Source organism: Sturnus vulgaris, chromosome 1, assembly GCF_052056855.1.
Source record: "Sturnus vulgaris isolate bStuVul1 chromosome 1, bStuVul1.hap1, whole genome shotgun sequence".
In the NCBI taxonomy this organism is placed as follows: Eukaryota; Metazoa; Chordata; class Aves; order Passeriformes; family Sturnidae; genus Sturnus; species Sturnus vulgaris.
In genome coordinates, this window is record NC_142243.1 from 48,405,738 (window position 1) to 48,427,391 (window position 21,654).

General features: G+C 40.6%; 1 protein-coding gene across 4 annotated transcripts in view; it reads right to left on the reverse strand.

Annotated features, from left to right (window-relative positions):
• Positions 1-21,654, reverse strand: part of AOAH (acyloxyacyl hydrolase) — a 77,131-nt gene that overhangs the window by 36,440 nt on the left and 19,037 nt on the right. For all 4 annotated transcript variants that reach the window (XM_088166174.1, XM_088166180.1, XM_088166165.1 and 1 more), the window contains exons 6-12: positions 15,482-15,541; positions 9,724-9,794; positions 8,360-8,420; positions 7,783-7,853; positions 7,215-7,263; positions 6,825-6,873; positions 5,628-5,722 (exon numbers count right to left, since the gene is read on the reverse strand). In XM_088166174.1, the coding sequence (XP_088022300.1) occupies positions 5,628-5,722; positions 6,825-6,873; positions 7,215-7,263; positions 7,783-7,853; positions 8,360-8,420; positions 9,724-9,794; positions 15,482-15,541 (456 nt within the window). The remainder of the gene's footprint in view (positions 1-5,627; positions 5,723-6,824; positions 6,874-7,214; positions 7,264-7,782; positions 7,854-8,359; positions 8,421-9,723; positions 9,795-15,481; positions 15,542-21,654) is intronic.

A 21,654-nucleotide genomic window follows, 5' to 3' on the forward strand; every position in this document is an offset into this window, starting at 1 on the left:
AATAAAAAATATTCGTATTCTGAGGCTGCAGGGAAACTTCAAATTTGCCTTCTTCAAATCTGTTCGTTTTGTGTGCAATAAAGCACTTACAGGGCATAGCTATGAGCAGAAGTGGGGGATACAGCATAGCTTGGCCATTTGCAATATTTTCCTCCTCACAGGTTTTCTTTAGAGGTTAGACAAACAGACATATAGCACAGAAAAAATCCCTACACATATGATCTCTTATAAGTGACACATATATTAGAGTATAAAAGAGATAAGCTTTATTTAATACTTTTTAAACAAATCGTTTTATGAATAATTCTCTCATTATTTCCCATTGGCACTCCAAAACAATATCTTCATTGGACAAGTTCCAGTAATTTTTAACTGTTTGTTTTTTTCGCCTGCAAACTTGGCTTAAATATGAACTTTCCAGAACCTAATTGAGTTGCAAATTGATTTGAAGAGGAACATTTGAGCCTAAAATTATAGTTGCATTTGAAAATTGTATATACATTTAACATTGACACTGTTCCAACAAAGAACTTTAGGGCCAGACTTATGAAGATATTTCCTGTCCAGAGGGTGAAGATGAGTACTTAATGGAAAATTCAGAAGAATGCTGAACCTTAAACTTTGCATTGATGCAGTTTGGAAAGTACAGCCTTACAGACTGTGTTGCTTAATCTCAGATGCAAATGTGTCCCACTCTAGAGGTGCAACTGCGTTGACTTTTAGCATAAAACTCTCTTGAGCATAGCCTTGTTTAAATAGCATTCTCTAAACTATTCTGGCTGAGAAACCTACTTCAGCCCACGTGCCAGATTTTAGCAGAGAATCAGTAGAAAATTATTCCAGCCTAGCATCAAATGCCATATTTTAGCCTCAAATGCTTTAAATGGGTCTAATTTCAGTGACTATCCTTGTCTCCTAGATGTGTCTTACCTTGAAGCATGGGACAGCTAAAGCCATGGCTGATGCTAAACACACATATGCCAAGCTGTGCTTAAATGGAAGAAGGTTCAGGGTTGCTGTGGCAAGAGATTTTCAAAATCAGAATACAAAAGGACACTGGCAATCTAACTCTCATACAAGCCTTTAGAAATGTCAGTCCTAGAAATCCTGAAATCATTGAGGTATACCTTAATTTGAAAGAAAATTGGGTGTTTCTTTTTATAATGATTTTAATGCTATTCAATTCCTGGTGAGAGAATTAAGTACCACAGACAACTTTATCATTCTAAGTATACAAATAATCAAACCATAAGCTCTTGAGAAAAGCATAGCCTATCTTTTTTAAAAAGCATGAATTTTATTTCTGCTCTGTAAAGCTGGAAGGGACAGAAGTCTGAAATTAGCAAAACTATTACCTTATTTACCACAAAATGCAATATCTTAGTCATGACAATACTAGCTTGGAGAGAGCTGCCTGCATTTCACTGGATCTAGAGGAATGCTAGATAATGTTTTTAAAAACAATTTCACACATCAAACTCCTCTTTTTTTCTAGTGGTGAAAAAAAAAGAAGTCAGTGGGATCAGGACATCCTGAATCCACATTTAAAGAAATGATGAATTCTGCTAATAAGAAATAAATAATATGATACAGTTACTTTAATGATACCTGAGAACTCCTTGAGTTTGTGGGCAGCTAGGTATTTACTGGACTATGGATAAATGTAGGATTTAATTTCCTCTTTATTCAGCAACAAAATAGAAATCCAATAGTTTTAAATTGTATCTTTCTAGAAAGGGTATTTCCATCACATTTATAAATATAGTGTTTTACCTAAAAATTAACATGTGTCTAAAATGAGATATGAAAGTTGCTTCTATTTCAGACATACAACAGAAAAATTCTGTAATTAGTAGCTATTTGGATGTCAGTTGTAAGCAGATGGACAGAGCAGCAGGAGCACAATATCCATCACTAGACATACCAGTGTTTTCAATATTAGCTTTCTGCAAAAAATATCTACCTCAAAAAAACCCCAATAGTACCTCTGTTTTGCTAAACCTTATAAAGTGAGTGTCTATTGCATTACACTTAATTTTTAGCATCCAAATTTTCAGGATAAAGGAATGCACGTTCAGCTCAATTCTTGCTGAAACTCTTAAAAGTCTGGCAAATCCAAGAACTATTGATAACTAGAAAGCCAAAATAAAGTTGACTTGACCCCTTCTTAGAGATGTATAATTCTCTTTGTGTAAGGTACTCGTGACTTCCCCTATATAGGAAAGAGTGGTGTTTTTTTTGTTTAGTTTGTTGGTTTGTTTCAACTGTAGAAATAGCATGCCTGAGCTGCAGTTTTTAAAGATCTTTCCACCTCATAATGCATATTTTCCATACCAAGTAATGTCTCCATGTGCTCTTTGTGGGAAGAACATACTCCGAGAGGGATGCTAATTGTACATGTGACTGGATCCTAGGTAAAGGCTTTGGAAATAGCACTGGAAAACAGGAGTACCCACTCTGATATTTACCATGCCAGAGGACTTGATATGGGAAAGGTGAATGATACAACTTGATGTATGCCATACAACATGAGATATATAACAGAAGCATGTCCCCCTGAACCAGATTACACTAGGGGTTATGACCCTTACAATACAAAGATAAGAGAGCAGTAAGTTCCTAATTAGACCACGAAATCCAAAATCCAGTGTATATCATCTTCCCAGCAATGCTTTTCAAGTTAATGTCATGGACATCCTAATTCAAGGCTGTTCAGCCCAAATACCCATTTTGTCATCCCTGTACTGAATATCCAGCTACCTAAACAACACCCTGAGTGAACTTCTCATTCACATTCTCTCTTTCCTTGCTCATCACAGCCTCTCCTTTGCAAGGTAGACTACGTACAGTAAAATCAAGGGAAACAACCATTCTACAGAGCCCCTTCAGGAAACACTCAGCGTCTCTCCTGAAAAATGATTTCCTCACCTAATTAGCTTTAAAACTAGAATTTACAGCTGCCACTGATGTGGTACTGATTAGCAGATGGGCCCACAGCATTATTACCAAGTGTAAATTTTACTTTACACTTGTAGATGTAAACACTTGTATATATAAACACATAAAAGGATAAATATAAATAAGAAATATATGAAATATAGAAAGCATATAAAATGAATATGTAAAATATAGAAAAATATTAAAGTTTTGTATACATAATACACTGAATAAATCTGAATTAACAGAAGCACAACTTTTTCCTGTACACGTGATAAAAAACTTGGATAGGGCAGGGGCGAGGAAGTCCTATTTGAAACTCCATGTAGAGGTTTGAGATTCTATTGAAATGGAAATAAAAGCTTTGAACTTTATAACTTTGACTGGATAAAACCATTTGACAAACTAGTATTTTTATGTGTCTTATCAAATAAATTTTGGCAGAATCAAAGCAAAGTGTCTTGAGTTAGACAGCACAAGGGAACAGCAGGTACACAAAGCTGATGTCTTATCCTCTCCTTTCCAAAGTCTAACTTCAAATTGTTGCTTGTGGTCCCAGAATGACGATGTTTCCTGTAAGATGAGGACATAGTCTTCCTGCACTCCCTCTGGTCACAAAACCATCCCTGGATGTGCTTCAAAATTCTCCTTGAGGGAAGCCTTGCACTGAAAAGTCATTGAACTGATAAAACAAATCAGTTAATTTTTTAAATAAATCTAGTGGAAGAATATTTTCAAGCGGCATTTAATACAACACAAGACACAGCAGTATTGCACCTTCACAACCCCAAGGCAGTTAAATTGCTGCTGTTCATATTCCCCCCAGAGAAAGCAAGACACAGAGGACAAGGAAAAGGAAGAGGCAGTGATAAAATCTCAGTTAGTTCAGAAATGGTATTGCTAGCACTTTTGTGCTCAGGTGACAACTTCCACAGTCATGGTGAGCTCCAAATTAATTAAGTTTCTACTTTTGCTAGAGTTTAATCACAGATAATAGTTTTTAAACAACTGAGATCTCTGTATGTCTGCATTAATATTTAACTGATATATTTTTGCCAGGTTGGCAGGAAAGCTAGGAAATAATCCTAGAATAAAAACATGCTGTTTCCTATCCCAAACCTCACATATATTTTTTGGGCTTTACACAGAGTGCACCAGATCTTTCCCCATGCAAGCTGCTCTACACTCAACAGACAGAAACAAAGAGCCTCCAAAACTCACTTTTGTAATCTGCACTCCAGCTCCCAACCTCGAAGGTTGTGCCTTGGCATGCTATTAGTAGACCTTGACCCATCAGCTGGTGGATCAGTGAGCTTCAAGCAAGAGAAATTCTTTCTAAATCTTCATTACAGTGATAATAAAACGCTGACATAGTCTAAAACTGGTCTTGCTTACATGGCTTTACTACCAGTGTTACTGTCAGAATCATCATTGACATCAGTATTATGAACATCTTTATTAGACGAGATAATCTCAATCATCATTAGTGCTAATTTATTATGTTCCTCATCAGCTCTGTCATCAGTGTCATCCATCTAACTGTTTCTCATAAGCATTTAACAAAGAAAAACAACTCCTAATCTGCAACATTTAAATCAGCTGTGGGAGCAAAAGTGGAAAAAAACCCCATGAAACTCTCAGACTTCCCACAGCACTGCAACTACTAACAATCTGGAAACAGAATTGGTCTCCAGAAAATGTCTGTAACCTTATTCTACAGACAGCAGTGGATGAGTAGAAGGTTTCCATCAAGAAAGGTGGGCAATGATGATCTATCTCTTCAACCCTGTGCAACAGACCCTTGTGCAGAAAAGGGCAAGATAGAGTCCTCCCTGGCTAGGGACTAACAGCACTTCAGGGTATGAAACAACGGTGAAGGTCAGGAACATACCTGCACATTTATCTCCATCCCATAATTGCAGTTTGCCGGAATGATCGTTTCCTCTCAATTATTTCATTACATGCCAGTGAAGTGCAGCAGGCTCAGTATAGTTCACAATGAGGTGCATTTTGTTGTTTTTTGAAAATAGGAAATGCTAGGATACCACTCAAGGATAGACATCAGTGTGGCAGTGATTATTTTATGGTCACAGGAACTCTTCCCTTAAGGACAAATCTATTATAAATACTTGGATGACCCTCAAGCACCTGCAGATGCATTTGTTCAACAATCCTCAAAAACAAACACTGGAGTTATGAGACCTGCTTTACATATACCATAGGATGAGGGAAAACAATCCAGAGCATGTCATTTCCAAGCCAGATGCCTCAAGCAGAAATTCCCCGACTGTCAGCAGGGTCACTTCTGCAAACACTCACACACTAAGGAGCCATTCCAACCAGCCTGCTAATGGCAGGTCTGATGCCACAGACAGCACGGGTCTCCTTGAGCTGCAGGCATGTGCATGGAAAGCTAGATGTGGTTTGTGTCTCTGGCACAGCACCAAGACAACTGCAGCCAAACTCTTCCCTGACCCAATTGCACAGATGTCGGAGGAGCAGCAGTAGCACAGGGCTGTGTTTTTTTTATTTTCATAGGAGCAGATGTGGGAGGGGACTGTTACACGTGAGACCATAACTACAAATTCAAGTGCAGTGAAGCATTTTGCACTTGTTTTCCCTCGACAACCTGTAGCATAACAGAGAAAGCAAATGGCAATCAGTGGTTTTAGCTGAATGTGATTTCTCACCGCTGACATCTGCGTGATGGTCATCCACTCCGGAGGGATGTGGAAGTGAGCACCGGCTGAGTCTCCCAAGAGCACAACGCCTTTCGAGTCTGCACCTGATGGATGAATTTTGTTAGTCACATGGGCAGAAAGAGCAAACTGAAACCGAGCTTGGAGAGTGCTTAAAGAGGGACAGCAGTAGCAGCTGATGGAGTCACAGGGTGACTGATGACACCACTCTTCACATGGCTTAAATGTTCAGACACTGCAAGAGGATTTTCACTCCTTCTGCAGCAGAAACGGTCTAATGGGCATTTGCCAACAACCCTAGAGAAACAACTGGGGACTGGGCATGAAAAACGGGAAGGTCTTGCTAATTGGAAAAGAATTATGGTTGTATTCAAATTGTGTGTTATTTCAGCAGAGGTTCTGCTGTGCACAGTGTATATTTTTACTATCCATAGATTATGCATTAAAAAGTACTTAAATATTTAGGGAACTTGGATTACTCAGAAAATTGCTCAAAGTTCCTTATAACAAAACTGGGTAGGGGATGTGCTACTCATATGAGTATTTCTGCTAGAACAATCTGTCTGGTTTATAATTAATCTCACTTAACGTTTGTAGATTAGCCTTTTATCTAAAAATGTTGACGAGTCTTGCCAGGCAATGGTTCATCTCCAGGATACTGATTTCAGTATAAGGTGAGGTGAGTGACAGCCACCACTGGTTTGTGAGGCTTTTATTTGTGCAGTGTGGACACACAAGCACCCACCCACATCATGGTCAAGGAGATCAGCTGATGCCATCACTTCACCCCTTTAAGGCCTTCTCTGGAAAAAAAATGCTTGTATTTATTGCAAGAGGTAAAACTGGATAAATGCAAATGTTAAGCTGCTTCCCTAAATCGCAAAGCCATTACTCTGGATTAGTCTTCAGGCACCGGAGGAGATGCAGAGCTGACATCTCAGTTTGCTGCCGTCCCCAATCTATGTATTCAGCTTCATTACTGAGCTGACTTTTAATAGGAAATAACCTGTGTTTTTCAAGTTTCATCTTCATCCATCTTCAAGATAAAAAAAGTCAATAATTTTGCTTCTCTCATGATGTGGTAAAGCCTGTTGTCTTTCCCTTGTCTTGTGAATGTGCAAGTATTGAAATATTTATAAAATTAATACATAGGGCACATGGTTTCTTGCATTGACTCTAATGATTTACCTTTGCAGAATTTCTCCTCATAGGGAATTCCATCTTTTGGATCCACACCCTGTTAGAGAAGAGAAGGGGTAGATAAGAATATCTATTTAGCACCTGAAGACTGGCAGTGCAAAACAGAGGCTGAGAATTTATTTATTCTTGAATGTTTGCCTGCAGGAGACACTGCATCATAATAATGATGTTTTCCATTACATTATATTAATAAGCATATGTATGTTTAAATTAATCACATAAGCTATAATTTAAACAATCATAAGCATCAATAAACAAACTTAGTATCAGCTAATAAAACTAGAAAAAATAAAAAAAGAAAGATTTGTAAGCTAAATCAAAGACCAAAGAGGTCAAAAGAGAAACAGCAATCAGGAAGGTGTAACTTCATTTACTTACCCATATGCCATTGCAGTTAGAGTCACTTTTTGCATCCCAATTATCAGGACTAAAATGGAGACACAAAAGGATAAGAAATGTCATTAAAAAAAAAACAACAAAAAACCAGGGAAAACAGATCCCCACTGCCATTTTTCACCAAGATTAAAAAGGAATTAGAAATTCCTTTCTGCATGGAAGGGTGGGTTTTTTCCCCCTTTGGATACAGGAGAGGAAATTTTTCCAAGCAAAATGCAAACGCAAAATGCAATATTAATTTAAAGTTAATACTGGAAGTTGCTGAATAAAACTTATCCTTTTAGTCAGTAGCATGGTTTCCCTCCCCACCTCTGGTATGTCTGACCAATTTTATCTGAAGATGCTTCAGAGAAAGGTAAGAAATGTTTGCGCCACCCCTTCAAATGAGTCCCATCCCTGGTCTTGATCATCCTCTCTTGTCTCCCTTACAGTGAAACCAAGCAATGAGCAGTGATGTGCTGTCTAAGAGTATGGTCAAAACAAAATCTGGAGCTCATTTTTCTCAAAGCCACTGTTAATACGAAGCCTTTAAAATAATTTAAGTCATTACCGTCTGCCAGGGTATACGGTCGTGTTCTTGTCATTGCAGTCTCTGCCTCGCCAGTGATAGCCCCTCAAGGTCTAAAGTCCAGGAGAAACACGCAGATAGGACAGCCACTATTACTCTTGCACTTTTAATTTAAAATATCTAAAACGAGAAACTAACTCAAGGTGTAGGAATAAAACCCAGTAAACAGGTTGTATTCCAGAGTCCCTTTGCTAAGCTTTAATAAGTGACACCTAGCATGCTTTGATGCAGAAATAAGACAGGTTGGCAATTTATTTCTTGGTTTAATATGACTTTACTTCACCTCTTAATAATTCAGTAAACAACCATTCAGCAGCAGAGCAATTTGCTTCTGCAGTGAGCACAGCTTTATGTGTGCATTTCCCCAGGTGGCACACATGAATGATTGCTTTTTCATCCAGGAAAAAACCCGGCATTTTATGACCAAAAGACCTTCCATTCATTTTATTCCTATACCTATTTTCACATGAATGGATAAGGCTTTGCAGAAAGTAGGAGGAATCCCAGAGACATCCTTCTTATCAAGGGATTATTGTACCAAAGGAAAGGTTTTGCTTACTGGGAAAGTACTAAATTTATCTCCATCAAAATCTTCAAAAGGCAGTTTATTTCTTAGAACACTGTAAAAAACAAAAACAAAACCCATAGTATTAACATATGGAAGGGAATCTATTAAGAAAGTAAAGAACACAGCGAAGTGTACAGAACAGATAATAACTGACATGATATTCACTGCTCTATATTCAGTTGTAGCTCTGTGCTTGTACTTCAGCAAAGTGATCCTGCCCAAAAGAGCAAATTCTGTATTTCAATATCTGCTGACAGCTCTGGAGGTGAGGCTGATGGACTCCTGTAAAGCTTCAATGTCAAACCTGCAGGCTCTAAAACAAACGAGGACGACAAATCTGTGGTAAAAGTTTGGGATTTTTTTAGTTGGTTGGTTTTGTTTGGTTCTTTTTTTTATTCTTTTTTTTTTCTTTTAGCTACAGAAAGAGGAAATAAAAAACCAAAGGTAGTGAGAGAGTGCATGAAGGAAAGCTCAGAAAGGCTGAGTTGAACACATGCAATCCAACATATGATATACAATTTTATTCCCACCTCCACTGTCTGAACTCACAGGACTCAAACTCAGCTTATGTGTCGTGACTAACATTTCAAAAGACACTTGCAAGATTTTTTATGCCAATCAACCCATACCAAATAAACTTCTGATATTTGCAGTTTCAATTAAATGAGCAGAAATAGGTGAGCAAGTTAGTCTTGGCAGCTAAATCAGTCAAATATACAGCTGATAATCCTGAATTCTTCTTAGACCTGCTTGAGTATTCCTCCACGTCATTGGAGTACGTTGACAAATAGGCTTTGCAAGTAATTGCCCAGCTGATGTCCCTGGCCTTTCTTAGAAACTGACTCAAAGTCAGCACTATCATGAGTTATTTTTCCTGGATACCATGAACGTGACTTCCTTAAACACCTTGGGATTGTTCTATGCTTCATAACTGACATTAAATTCGGGTTCCTCACGGAGTTATGCAGATGCTGGTGGCCTTCCTGCACCGAGACATGGGTTTCACGGCTGGGTGAACAAATTAAATGATGAAGTTTCTTGGGCTCAGAAAAATCTCAGGAGAAAGGTGACTTCCTCTTGGAGATGTCACATCTGTGAGTGTGCCACATATTTGAGCTCTGGGATGCGCTAAAATTGACCAAATGGTTTAAGCCTAAAACACCCACAAGGATCCCTGTGAAAGTATTACTTAGCTTAACTCTGTGCAAGATCCTTCTGTACAACCTAGACAGTGGTTTTATAAAGGAAACCAACATAAGTAAAGTATGGGAAGCTCTATTATCTAAGGATGACTTTAGAAAGAAGCAAATTTACCATGTTCTGTTTCTGGTTAATGACTGAAAATGTATACATACTATTTAATCTTCTCACACAGGTTGGCCAGAAGAGGGAATGCACATACACTTGAGAACCCCAAGAAGCTTTTCTGGAGAGGAAGAAAAAGAAAAGTAGATGGATGCATTAATTCACAGAGGTGGTGTAGCTTAGGATATTCAGTGTCAGTAAATTACAGAAGTAAACCATGTATTTTCTGCCTAGAAACATCCAAAAACTCCAATGATGTCAAAAAGGATGCTACATGACAGAGGATTTAGACCTGACATGGCAGTCAAGGATTAAGGCTGAGCATTTTACAGCCCAACTCTTCTTGCTTTCAATGACCTGTAAAACTCAAAAAGGAAAGAAAAGCTTCCAGTCTTCTCTCCATCTTCTCTCATGTAACCAATATTTTTTCATTCTTTGTAAAAAATTACATGTTTGGTAAACGTGGTGGCACCTGATGGTGCAAAACTAGTGAAAGCCACACACTTAAAGCCATGAGTCTGGTTTCTACATGCCAAAGGCCAAAGACAACTCTAAGAAGAGGAGAAATGAGAGATCCAGACTGTGCATAGAATACCCTTGATTTTTTTAAATGAGATTTTTACCTGGAAATCTAGATTTTATCTTGGCCAAACCTGTGAGATGTAAAAGACAGCAGCTGCTAGAAAAACTCCTTAACATTAGTAGCCCATAGCCCATAGCCCTGCCAATCCAGTTGATGTTCCAGATAGACAGGAAGCTTCAGAAGCTGAAAGATACCTTCCTAATGAATTGTGTTGCATGGGTAATTAATCCCAAAAATATGGTGCTCATGTGGCTTCACTGTAAGTTCAGTTGGTCTTGAAACACTGAGGGCACTCAAGTGGTCTCTAAATGTGGAAGGATAATTGGTGCACAGCCTAATTCTCCGTATTCACTGAGGCTACATTTACCATGTAAATATGGAGCAGATGAGTAGCTGGGCATTCCCATAACTTTATGCAAAGAAGGGTAATTGTTTATACAGACATAGCACTTGAAAGCTCTGTCCTTGAACCAACTGCCTCGTGTTACATACTTCATATACACATAAAAAAGAGTAAGGTTGTCCTCAACCTAATGATATTACAATCCACGCCCAATATAAAACAGAAGGTAAAGCTTGGATACAGCTCAGGAGAGGCCAATGGAATTGGCCAATGGAATCGTATTACACACGATGTGGGTCTATAGCCCCACAACTCTGAGTGACAAAGGAGAGCATTGAGGCAGCACATCAAGGCAGTGAGGCCAACCAAGGAACATAGGGCATTGCCTGTGCTCCTTGGAAAGGTGTTTGCTTGGACAGGTGTCAAGGGGTGATGGAGATAAGGCTCTCATGCTGCAGAGAAGGAGGTCAGGCACAGAAATATGCCACAGCCAGGATCTCAGTGTGAAGAGAAGAACTGGGGTAATGGAGAGGGGACACAGCCCATAGTACAGAGATTGCAGCCAACATTTATGCTGGTGGCTGAAGTGACCATGCAGCAAGGTAATGACAAAAAAGAGTGGCACCTTTTTCAGGTACCACTGAAAAGGAGGAGGAGGAGGAAAGATCTGCAGTGGAGTAGGAGCTGTAATAGTGCACTTTCTGATTAAGGCAACAGTGAAATCAAGAGAAAAGAAAAACGAAGGTCAGGGAGACAAGAAACCTGAAAAAAGCCAGCATTTAACTTTCTTCAGCTCTGTCCAACACACTCAAATGACAAAGTTTTACTCACACTGGCTTGGAAGGGGAGGAGGTACTGGTGGAATGAAATGAGAAACCAGAACACAACCACAGAAGAAGTGGGGGGAAAAAGCTAAAACCAGCCAGGCTGAAAGGCCAACCTGGTCCCACTGCTGCACCTCCAGTTGCCCTCTGCACTTCTCCATCCTTTTGCACCTCTGTATTCAAGCTATTGGCTGGCTTAGGACTTGCAGTGTGGTTGGGACACCGGCCTCCTTTTTGCTCTGTGTGTATGGTCAGGTGGGCAGAGAGCATGAGAGGTGCACAGACAGGATGCCAGCTTTTCTCAAAGAGATGTGCAAACCTATGTAAACTTCCAGGAAAGAGGAAAGAAATCACTTCCCCCCTGTGGTATACTGGACAGCCAGGGAAAAGAGCAGTCTGAGTTTTCTCAGGCTGCTCAAAGGAAAACAGAAAGCTAAAAGAATTGATAACAATGGTCTTGTGATAACATCTGGTCTTGTGACAACATCTGGTCTTGTGACAGGAGAGATGTGTGAGAACATGGTGTTTTGGTGAAAGCTTGTTTACTGGGGGTGTTGTCTTCCTTGGACCAATGAGTTTGATTTTATTCTCAGTTCTGCGAACTAGTGTTTATAAGGAATGTAGTGTTACAATAAAGTCGTCCTTTTCACATCTTGAAAGGAGACCGTGTTGCTGTGCGCTTCACTCTTGCTGTTTCATAGCAAATCATAGATCTAACAGTGCCACCCCCTCTCCTTCATGTAGGACTAATCCTGCCAACAGAAGCACCAGAGGCTCTTTAAGCCTTCCACCAGGTTAAGACTTGCAGGGTCTTCATCTGAGCTGTCAGCTTTTCACTTCAGCCTAAGTCACAGTACGCAAAGCCTTTGAAGTTAAGGCACCTGGAGCCAAAACCGCACCAGAAAGACAAACTACAGGGCTTGCAACAAATAAATACATAAATAAAACCTCCTTTTATTCTGCTCACAGGCTGTGCTAAAAGTTTACCCCTTGCTGTAAACAGAATAAAATCTTTCCTGCCTTTTTCTCAGCTAGTCTCTCGAAAATTCTTGCTGACTGGCTTCCTTCTGGTTTCGAAGGAAGGTTATTCTGCAATCAAAAAGACTGCCCAACTTTGATGGAAGTGGATGCATGATGATGACCTGGCAGTGCTGTGGGTGTTGCTGAGGACCAGCTGCAGCAGCATTCTGAAGCCCAGCAGCCTCTTGCTCCACAGCCTTTGTATTCCCACAACAGGTAGGACAGTGAGATCTGGAGGTAATGCTTTAGCTCTGCTTGGCGTTGTGCAGGAGAGTGGCTCATCTACTCTTTGAGGGTGTCTTGGGTTACTCTCAAAAGACAAGGAATACAGGTATGAAAAAAGAGGGAATCTTTTTGTGAGCAGGCACTATCGTGTCCTTCCCAGCAGAGACAGGCTACAATTGCAGCATGAGCTGTTGACAGACAACTTGCCCCTGTGCAACAAGAGTAGGCGGGCAGGAGATCAGCTTATGTTCTCTGCCTGTCAGTTCGCTTTGGGCTCCCTCCATGGCTTCCCATTTGTCCCACTACCAGGCTGTGACTTTCAGGGACCTCATAGTCATGACAGGATTGTAAAAATGATGCCTGCTCTCATTAAATGCCAGAACTCTAATCACCATTCTTTCATTGCTATTGCTCAAAGATATTCCTTAGTATCTTCTCCATCCACAAGAAAAGTTAGTGCTAGAGATGCTCACAGTGATTGATAACACTAATATCCTGTTCATTGCCTGTTAACATTCCCTAATGATATTTCTGTAATTATTTTAATTGGTTTTACTAAAAAGAATAACAATGAGTCCCTAGTGCTTGTTGGTGTTTGGTTTAAGCCAGTGCCTTACGGATAGCTCACTTCTTTTAATGAATGGAGACATTTATTAGATTTTTTTTTTAGTTGTAGCTGCTTTCACTGCATCTCTACATCTGCTGAATAACTTTTCTTTTTCCCAAACTCATAATGATCCTAAGAAATTCCAAGTAAATGTGAAATCCTGGTATCCAGATGGATCTCCCATTCTCATTACAACAGCCATCATCACATCTCTTTTTTTTATGCACAGTCACACACAGCTGCCATGCCAAGATGTTAACTTGCAAGAACTTCTTCAGAAGGCTTTCCCCAAACATGCAATGCAGCAAAAGCAACCAGAAGAGCAGATACAGGAAGAATTAACAGATCTAATTTGACGTTTTGATCTAGTATGAGCCAGAGCATGAAAGAGGCCAGATGAATGTTTTTCTTTCTTAACTGATGTTGATGCAAGGATGTCCTACCACAGCTGGAGTGTTTCTGATTCCTCACCCACACATTCAGCCAGGTAATCTTCTCTCCAGGCAATGAGAGCACCTCAGCTCTCACTAAGGAGTATCTGCCTGTGCAGGTAACAGATCATGATTTGGCAGCCTTGAGACTGGGCAGGTGATTTCCTTACTATTTCATCACACACTGCTGCTCTGGGATACATGGCTTATGAGAACATGATTCACATTGTGATCCCTCCTAGAGATTCTCCTTTGTGTTTCTTACTGCATTATTTTTCTAGATCTGAAAGTAACTTCAGTCTGGGTAAATGGGAAATTGCAGGCTGAAGTAATGCCTCTGTAAATGCTATTTTCTATTTTCCAGGTTAAAAATAAGTTTCAGCCCGAGTCATTACAGGAAGCACACTAAGAATAACTTCAGGAGAGGCCCAGGTAAGCATATGATACGTGTTTTAATTTGAGCTGACCTTGTGCAGGAGGTTTGGAAATACATTGAAAACCAGCTGTGACCTTTGTGTTTCCAGTCTGTTTGCCCTTCCCACGGTAAACAGGCAGCTAGGAGCAGGAAGGGGCCAAGGGCCAATGGCGATTGAGAGAGGTATTGGGGCATTGAGCAGTTTTGAGGATACAGGAAAGTAAAGGCTAAATAGGAGAGCCTATTGCACACAAAGATTGATGCCAACCATGCAACCCCACCCAGGACATCCTGAAAGGATGTGGGACACCCAGCACAAGAGAGTAGGATGTGGCTGGCCATGTGAGGGACTCAGCCCAATATGCCAAGGATATAGCACATGAAGGAAGCAAAGGAATTGTTTCTCAAGGGGCAGCATCCCCATACCAGTCCCTCTCCAACCCTGTGCCTGTGCCCGATCTCCAGCTCACAGAGAAGACCTGCTTGACTCAGGGCATCTCATTACAGTTGTTAACATGGGGACTTTCTCCAGGGAAAGAAGAATAAAAATTTCATGCAATTTGAGTGGAAATTTCAGGCCATCAGTAGCACAGCACCGAAAATGCGTAAGAGATCCTGGTTGCTGTTCTGCAGTAGCAGAGGCCCATCTCTCCAGCACTTCATTAATTTCCCTGGCTTGGCAATTACCTAAAGGCTAATTAGGAACCTCAATTTTCACTTTTGTGAGTAGCATCACAGGAATAAGCAATATCATTAATTTCTTCACAAACAGTTAAAGCATTTCCTCTGTATTAAGTGCCTGAAGACAACTGGAATCCAACTCTAGGGCTGAACTGACTCAACTAAGTGAACCCAGCAGAATAAAAGCTGCTGCCCTTCTCTGTTACCCTTTAGAGATCCTCTACAAATCTGAAAACTGTTGGAGACAGAAAGATTTGAAATCCCATTTTTCAAATTTTAGAGACAAAGACAGCATCTCACAAATACAGGAAAAATATGCAGAATTTACATTCAAGCCATTGCTTGAATTTCAGACAGCCCCAAAGCACAGTTGGTCTGCTCTGAAGCAGTGGGTCAGTTCATGAGGCATCCACTTACGTACAGCTACAAGGTAGCTGCATTTTTCTTTTTTTTTTTTTTTAATGCTCTCCCCATACTTTCATAATTTTTCTTTATTTCTCCCTCTCTTTCTTCCAGTGTCACCTGATAGAGCACATCCTGTATCAAGCAGGAGTGAGTCAGCATTCAATTCAATGCTAATCAGAAGTATTCACAGTCAGAAAAAACAAAACAAACAAGGACTCACTCCTGATAAAATGCTAGTACAGAGTAAAACACCCTAATGCCATCGATTTCTTACCAGGTCCTTGGAAGTCTTCGTAATTCTTTTTGCTTTTCTTATTGCAACACTCAGTCCCACCTACGACAGCAAGAACAAAATGAAAAACAACCAGATCAGCCTCACAGTATCCTATCAACTTTTCTCCCCATTTCCTACCATTTTTTTCTATTTTAATATCAGTCACAGCATAGAAATGATGTATGAATCCACAAACTCCTCATCAGTTATTTTTTACAGGACTAACAACCAATTATCCAGTCACCTTCTATGAAACTCCAGTTGCAAGAGTTCATTTATTTTACTCCAGGGCATCATTTATTTCCCAAGGAAAAGTCCAGAGTGGCTGAAGAGCTGAAATTCCTAGCCTGACTAGACTGCATGAGCTGCAGAGGACATACTTCTCTAGTGACTCCTCCTGAAGGAAAACTCATCCATTAAAAGGCTAAAGGAGTGTTATTCATGTAAGGTCAGTCTGGCTTGCTGTGGAAGGGTACAGAGGAAACACTTTGCTCTTGCATGGATAAGAGTTATCAGCTGAGGTTCATCCTGGCAGGAGAACATGGCATGCAGGAAGGTATAAACCAGGGAACAGAGTTTGGAAGGAAAATCCCCTGCTTAGGATCCAGGAATGTTAGCTTTTTATTCTGGAAGTACCTGCCCTGGAGAGCAAGTTCTTGCTGACAGTGGCAAGGTAGTTTTTCTGTTGGGTCCATGTGAATTTGTGCTGAAGAGGAATTCTGGGATACCTCCACAATGTGGATACTTATACCTTTGTAGAAAGAAAGAACAGGAGAACCATTCCAAGAAAAGATCTTGGAGAGGCATCAGGTTGGCCATCATAAGGCCATGGGTTACAAATAAGTCAGCTACTAGTGATACGCAAATAATTCCTGAAATCCTTTGCACACAAGGTCTTTGAAGGAGCAGAGGAAATTTTGTGCAAAGGGCACCATCTATGAGTGTGAGTGACAGCCAAGAACCAGCTCTGCTGGCAGAAGGAGGACAGAGGGGCCATGTGTGGTGCAGCAAGACTGTGGTCAAATGCTCCCTGACAGCTACTTGCCATGGCCAGGAACTGCCAAACACTGCCACGGTCCTGCTATCCAAGCTTTCCTCAAGGCTCTGCCATTGCAAAAACCTCAACAAATACATCTTTGCAGCCCATGTGGTCCTCAGCCTTGGGTGCTGCCTGAGGAAATGTTGAGGCATGGGCAATAAGTAGGGACTGTTTATGCACCATGCTGTTAAGTGTTGACCTGGCCTTAAGAAATTTGTCTTGTATCACAGCACAGAAAGATTACACTACTTCGTCTGCCACAAGGACTCGTCCAAGTCATGGAGGTGAAGAGATGCCCCAGATATGCTCATGCCATCCAAAATATTTAACAACTGTTTAACAACTTCGATGAACAGCACTTTCTAAATTCAGCCATATCTTTCCATAAGAAAGGAAGTTCTCACAACTCCAATTTAGGAAAAAAAAATAAGAGACAGTCAGAGGAGTCATTCTAACTCCAGTGTGCTCCCCCCTGCTGCTCCATTTTCAATTCAGGACAATATTCTTGTATCTCAGTGATGACAATTCCCATATGTTGTGCTGCATTTATTAGGCCACCTTTGAAAACAACCATATCTGTGAGGCAGTAACTATGTGATAGCCTCAGCATTCAGCATGAGGAAGGCTGAAAGCACTGCCTGTTTGGTCTCTTTCAGCAGGAATAACTAATGTTCTGTAGGCTTTGAAAATTGGCAAAAAAATCCCCAAACTTAAAATAAAAAAGGAGATAAAAATAAATTATTTTTGAAAACATTTCAAAAGAAAAAAAGATCTGGAGTATCACAAACATGTCAGCATCTGGTTTCTGCTCAAAATTGTTAGTGGGGACAAACTGTTCTGTCTGAAAATGTCCTGGTATCAGTGCCTCTTACTCTCAGCCTAACATCAACTGGGTCTGAGGGCTCTGAGGTAGTCAGCACGAATTTATATTTATCTGGACAGAGCTACAGAAACTCAGCAAGGGGGGAAATAGGGATGCTTCAGCAAGAGCTATTATTACAGCATTTGGAAAAAAAAGAAAATGTCCCTCATGTGATGGCACCTTTCTAAACAGCAGCATGTCAAATTAGAATATTAAAGCAGACTTACTTAGTATTTAAAGTAACCATTGCAAGCATTTTTATGCTGGAGATAAAATTTAGCATGGCATTATAATTGATTTAGGCAGTGATCAAAGCAAATTAATTAACCATGATATTCAAAGGTCAAATTTTATGGTGAACAACACAAAGGGATATGGACGAATAAACATAAGCAGCAAGGAACACAGACTTCTAAGCTGCCGGGTTTTAATATATGTGTCACATTAATATATGTAGTTAATACATGTTTAATTCATGGTGTCTATAGCCTTCTAAAAATCAGGGTATGTCACAAATAGATGACAGAAGCTAGCAATGAGCCAAGACACTGTTTTCTAGTTTCTTCCCTCGGGCAACTGCTGTACCCAAAACCAATCACGCATCTTACGTTTACTACAGTTACGTTATACAATACCAACTGCTGTAATTTCTGCAATAAAATTACTTGAGAGGCAGATGTGAAAAATGGCTCGAAATTGAGTATAATAGAAGGAAAATTCCCAGAGAGGTAGGATGTATCAATCCTTTTCAGCTGGGCAGGGTAGGAGAGCCCTTTCTTGCTCACAGCAGCAGCTTATGAGAAAGGCATGCTTCAGAAAGCTACAGGAATATTGCACTCAGAAAGTAGAAAACAAGAGAGGAAAAGGTTGGATTGACCTTGTATATAGAAAATGCTCTCTCTGAAGCACTAAAGTTGACACCTTCTCTCACTTCACAAGTGACTTCAGCCAAGACTCCAGGATGGACTGTAGAAGACTGGCAGTTGAAACACCCACTGGGAAGAAAATACTCCCAGTTTCATAGGTCACCTGTAATCCCTGGTTGACTCCAGCATGTCAGCCTGCCACTGAATGCCATACCACCCATACAGCCTTTCCTGCTGCACCTTGGCTAGCAAGGAGCCTCCTCTTTTTCCCATGGTATGAGAACACCACCAAGGAAGTGGTTCCCTAGGCTTTCAGCAGCTGATGTCCTGTGGAACAGCCAGCATCATCCACCCCAACCGGAGCAGTCTGCCACCCTGTGTGCACAAGATATCCAACCATGGATGAGACCAAGGGCTGGTTGTCACTGGGATTTCATTCACTGCTTTCTTTTAGTGTTCTCCACAGAGACCATGCATTCCCAGTAATGATTTCTCTTTTGGCAAACAGATTATTTCTCATAGTAAACAAATCCATGAACCAACTCTAATTCTCTCTCATTTATCATCCTTGTTAGCCAGCTTTTTCCCAGGAGACCAGATATTTACAAAGCACTCCAAGTTTCTCTTCTAACTCATTTTCATCATCCTTTAACCAAAAGTACCAAGATAGCAAAATTCTGCAAAGTTTCTCAAATAGCACAGCTAAAAGTGGGATTTATTTACGAGCAGTGCTTCCTTGTCCTCACACTTTTGTCGGCCACACTCCTACCCCAAATATCTCTGTGACTGTGGGTTGTCCAAGGCTTGTTTATGAGGGTCCTGTCTGAGACAGCTTCTACATTGGCACAGCACAGCTGCATGCACCACCTTGCAAACCCCATGCCACCCTATTTCCTTCCGATTTATTTGGAGGAATGTTGGGGTTGTATGATTTGGCTGTTTGGATTTTCAGTTGGGGCAGGGTTTATTTTACTTTATTTTCTGCCAGTGAAGAGGAGCAGAGGAAATGCAGAGAAACAAGTAAAAGAAGAGCATCTAGCACTCATACTATGCCTTCTGCTATTACCCGTCTATAGGTAGCTTCTTCAGGGTTCAGTTCAGTCTGTAGCAAAAACTCACACTTTGGTAGATTTTACATGCTTCCAAAAACAAAGGCTAAAAGGAAGGCTCCATAGGACCTAGCCTGACTCCCAGATGCTTGCTTTACAGCTTGTGGTCTCAAAAGAAGGAAATAGGTCCCAGTCACAAAGTCTACTTTTGACTGGCAGCCTACACTTAATCAGGAATGCAGAAGCACTCTCACCCTGGAGTTTGGTTCTGTCTCACCTCCCAGGAAGAATCTCACATTTTTACTGAGAAAGATGAATGAGAGAAAACAGCAGGAGTATTTTTATTTTACTAAACCCCAAAGGGTTTCTTTTTCCCAGAATTGGCTCCTACTTTGTCAAACAGCATACTGACTACAGTAATATCCATGAGGGATGTGGCTTTGTAAAAAGTCAGTGAAAGACCTATAGAGGGTACACAAACCAGCATGAGTGCTTGTGGCAGTAATGCTTACTCTGGCAAGATAAAATTATAAGAGCATAAATATGTATATTTTTGCTGATGTAAAATGACTTCCACCAAAAACCTGTTGATGAAGATTAAGACAAAATATGCACTCGAAAGGTCTCTGATAATCTGGAGCATAAAAGGGATGGGAAGCAGAAGAGGCACCCTAAAAAGCAGAAAGATGGAGCACAAACTTCCAACACAGACTGTTTTAGTGATTACTAGAGCATGACCACAGTGCTGAAATCAAGCCATTATTCTGGCCTCAACAAATCAATTGAAGTATTGCCATTTAACCACACAGGCCAGCTGGCTTAAAACAATCTGGAGACAAACTGAGAATAATGTCCTGCAAACCTGTTTGTTCCCAGGGCCAGAAAAAAAAACCTGGTAGGCAGTGCATAAAACTCTTCACCCTATTTCAGCCCTTTTCACTCGCTAGAGGAGTATCCCTGTATTACACGACCTTGTGCAGAAAGTCCTCCAGCATACGAGCTAATAAACATTTTCGGCTAAAACATTATCCAGTCATCCTAAACCAGCTATCTTGGATGCCTGTACTATGGTCAGCCTTTTGGAGTGAGCTGCAGCCCGTATTAGAATATCTGTTGTTGATGTGGCTTAAACCACAATGTGCATTACAGAGGTACCTTCAACCACAAAGAATTTCCCAGCAGCTTCAGATACCGTCCACTTTTCAGCCACCTTTAATAAGCCTTCTCTTCTCATGTGCCCTATTAGTTTGTCTCTTTACTTGAAGGAGACCCCAGTGTTGCTACCTTCATACTAAGGGCAGAGAAGAACCTTTGCTCTGCTCTACAAGCTGCTGGTGGCTAGAAGGGGCTCACAGGACCCATTACAAGGACATCTGGTCGCACAGTCATGCTGGTGACCCAGGAGCTGCAAGGGCCCCTTCCAGTCTTCCCTACCAACATCAGAGGTCTGCTCCCGAAACTCTTCCCAGCACAGCAGCCCACCTTGCCCAAGCCCCAGCAACAGGAGGCTGCCCTTGCCCAAGCTGGATGCCCTTCTCCTCCAGCTCCGTGCTGAGAACACTGAGCTCCATGTGAACAGAGCAATATTTTTTATTCATAATTAGAGCAAATTCTTCCAGAATAGTCATAGCGTCCTAATAGCTCCAGGTAGCTTGGCAAAAAAAAATATAGTAATTTTGGCTAATTTGTCAGAGACCAAGGAAGTATGTAAAATGATGCACGTCTCATCTATACAGATTGCAGTGTCTCCATCAAGCAGACAGTTTGAAAGGCCTCTGAAACAGGGCATCTTCCTCAAAACACACAACCTCACTAAAGCAACAGCATCCAAACTGAAGAAAATAAACTAATTATGGAAAAAGCAGATACACGTTGATATTTTCCACCTTAGAGGTAATTAATCTGGGCATTATACTGCCTTCCAAGGACAGGTAATGCTATTTCTTTCACTCCCTTTGCCAGTACAAGTATGATACTAATTTTGGGAAAATGGGCATCCAAAAGTCTAAATGAATAAGTGAAGTACCTGAAAACCAATAGAGTTGAACAGAACAGTCATTAGTATTAAAGTCTCGTTCAAACACTTGGCAGAGGACTGTGCCAACATTTGCAGACTCATAAAACTGATAAAATGGATCAATCATATTACAAACTAAAGAAGTAAATGTGAGGTAAACTGCATTTTATGCACCTGTGTCTCTGATTGTATATTAATTTTTTTCGCCCATAATTCATCTTTACTCAGTCTGACTAGTCACAGAGTTACTGTGAGCAATTTATCAACCACTTGAGCATGAATTCCAAGCACTGCTCTTCTCCTCCCATTTCCTCATGCTCTCTTGGGATAAGAGGAGAGC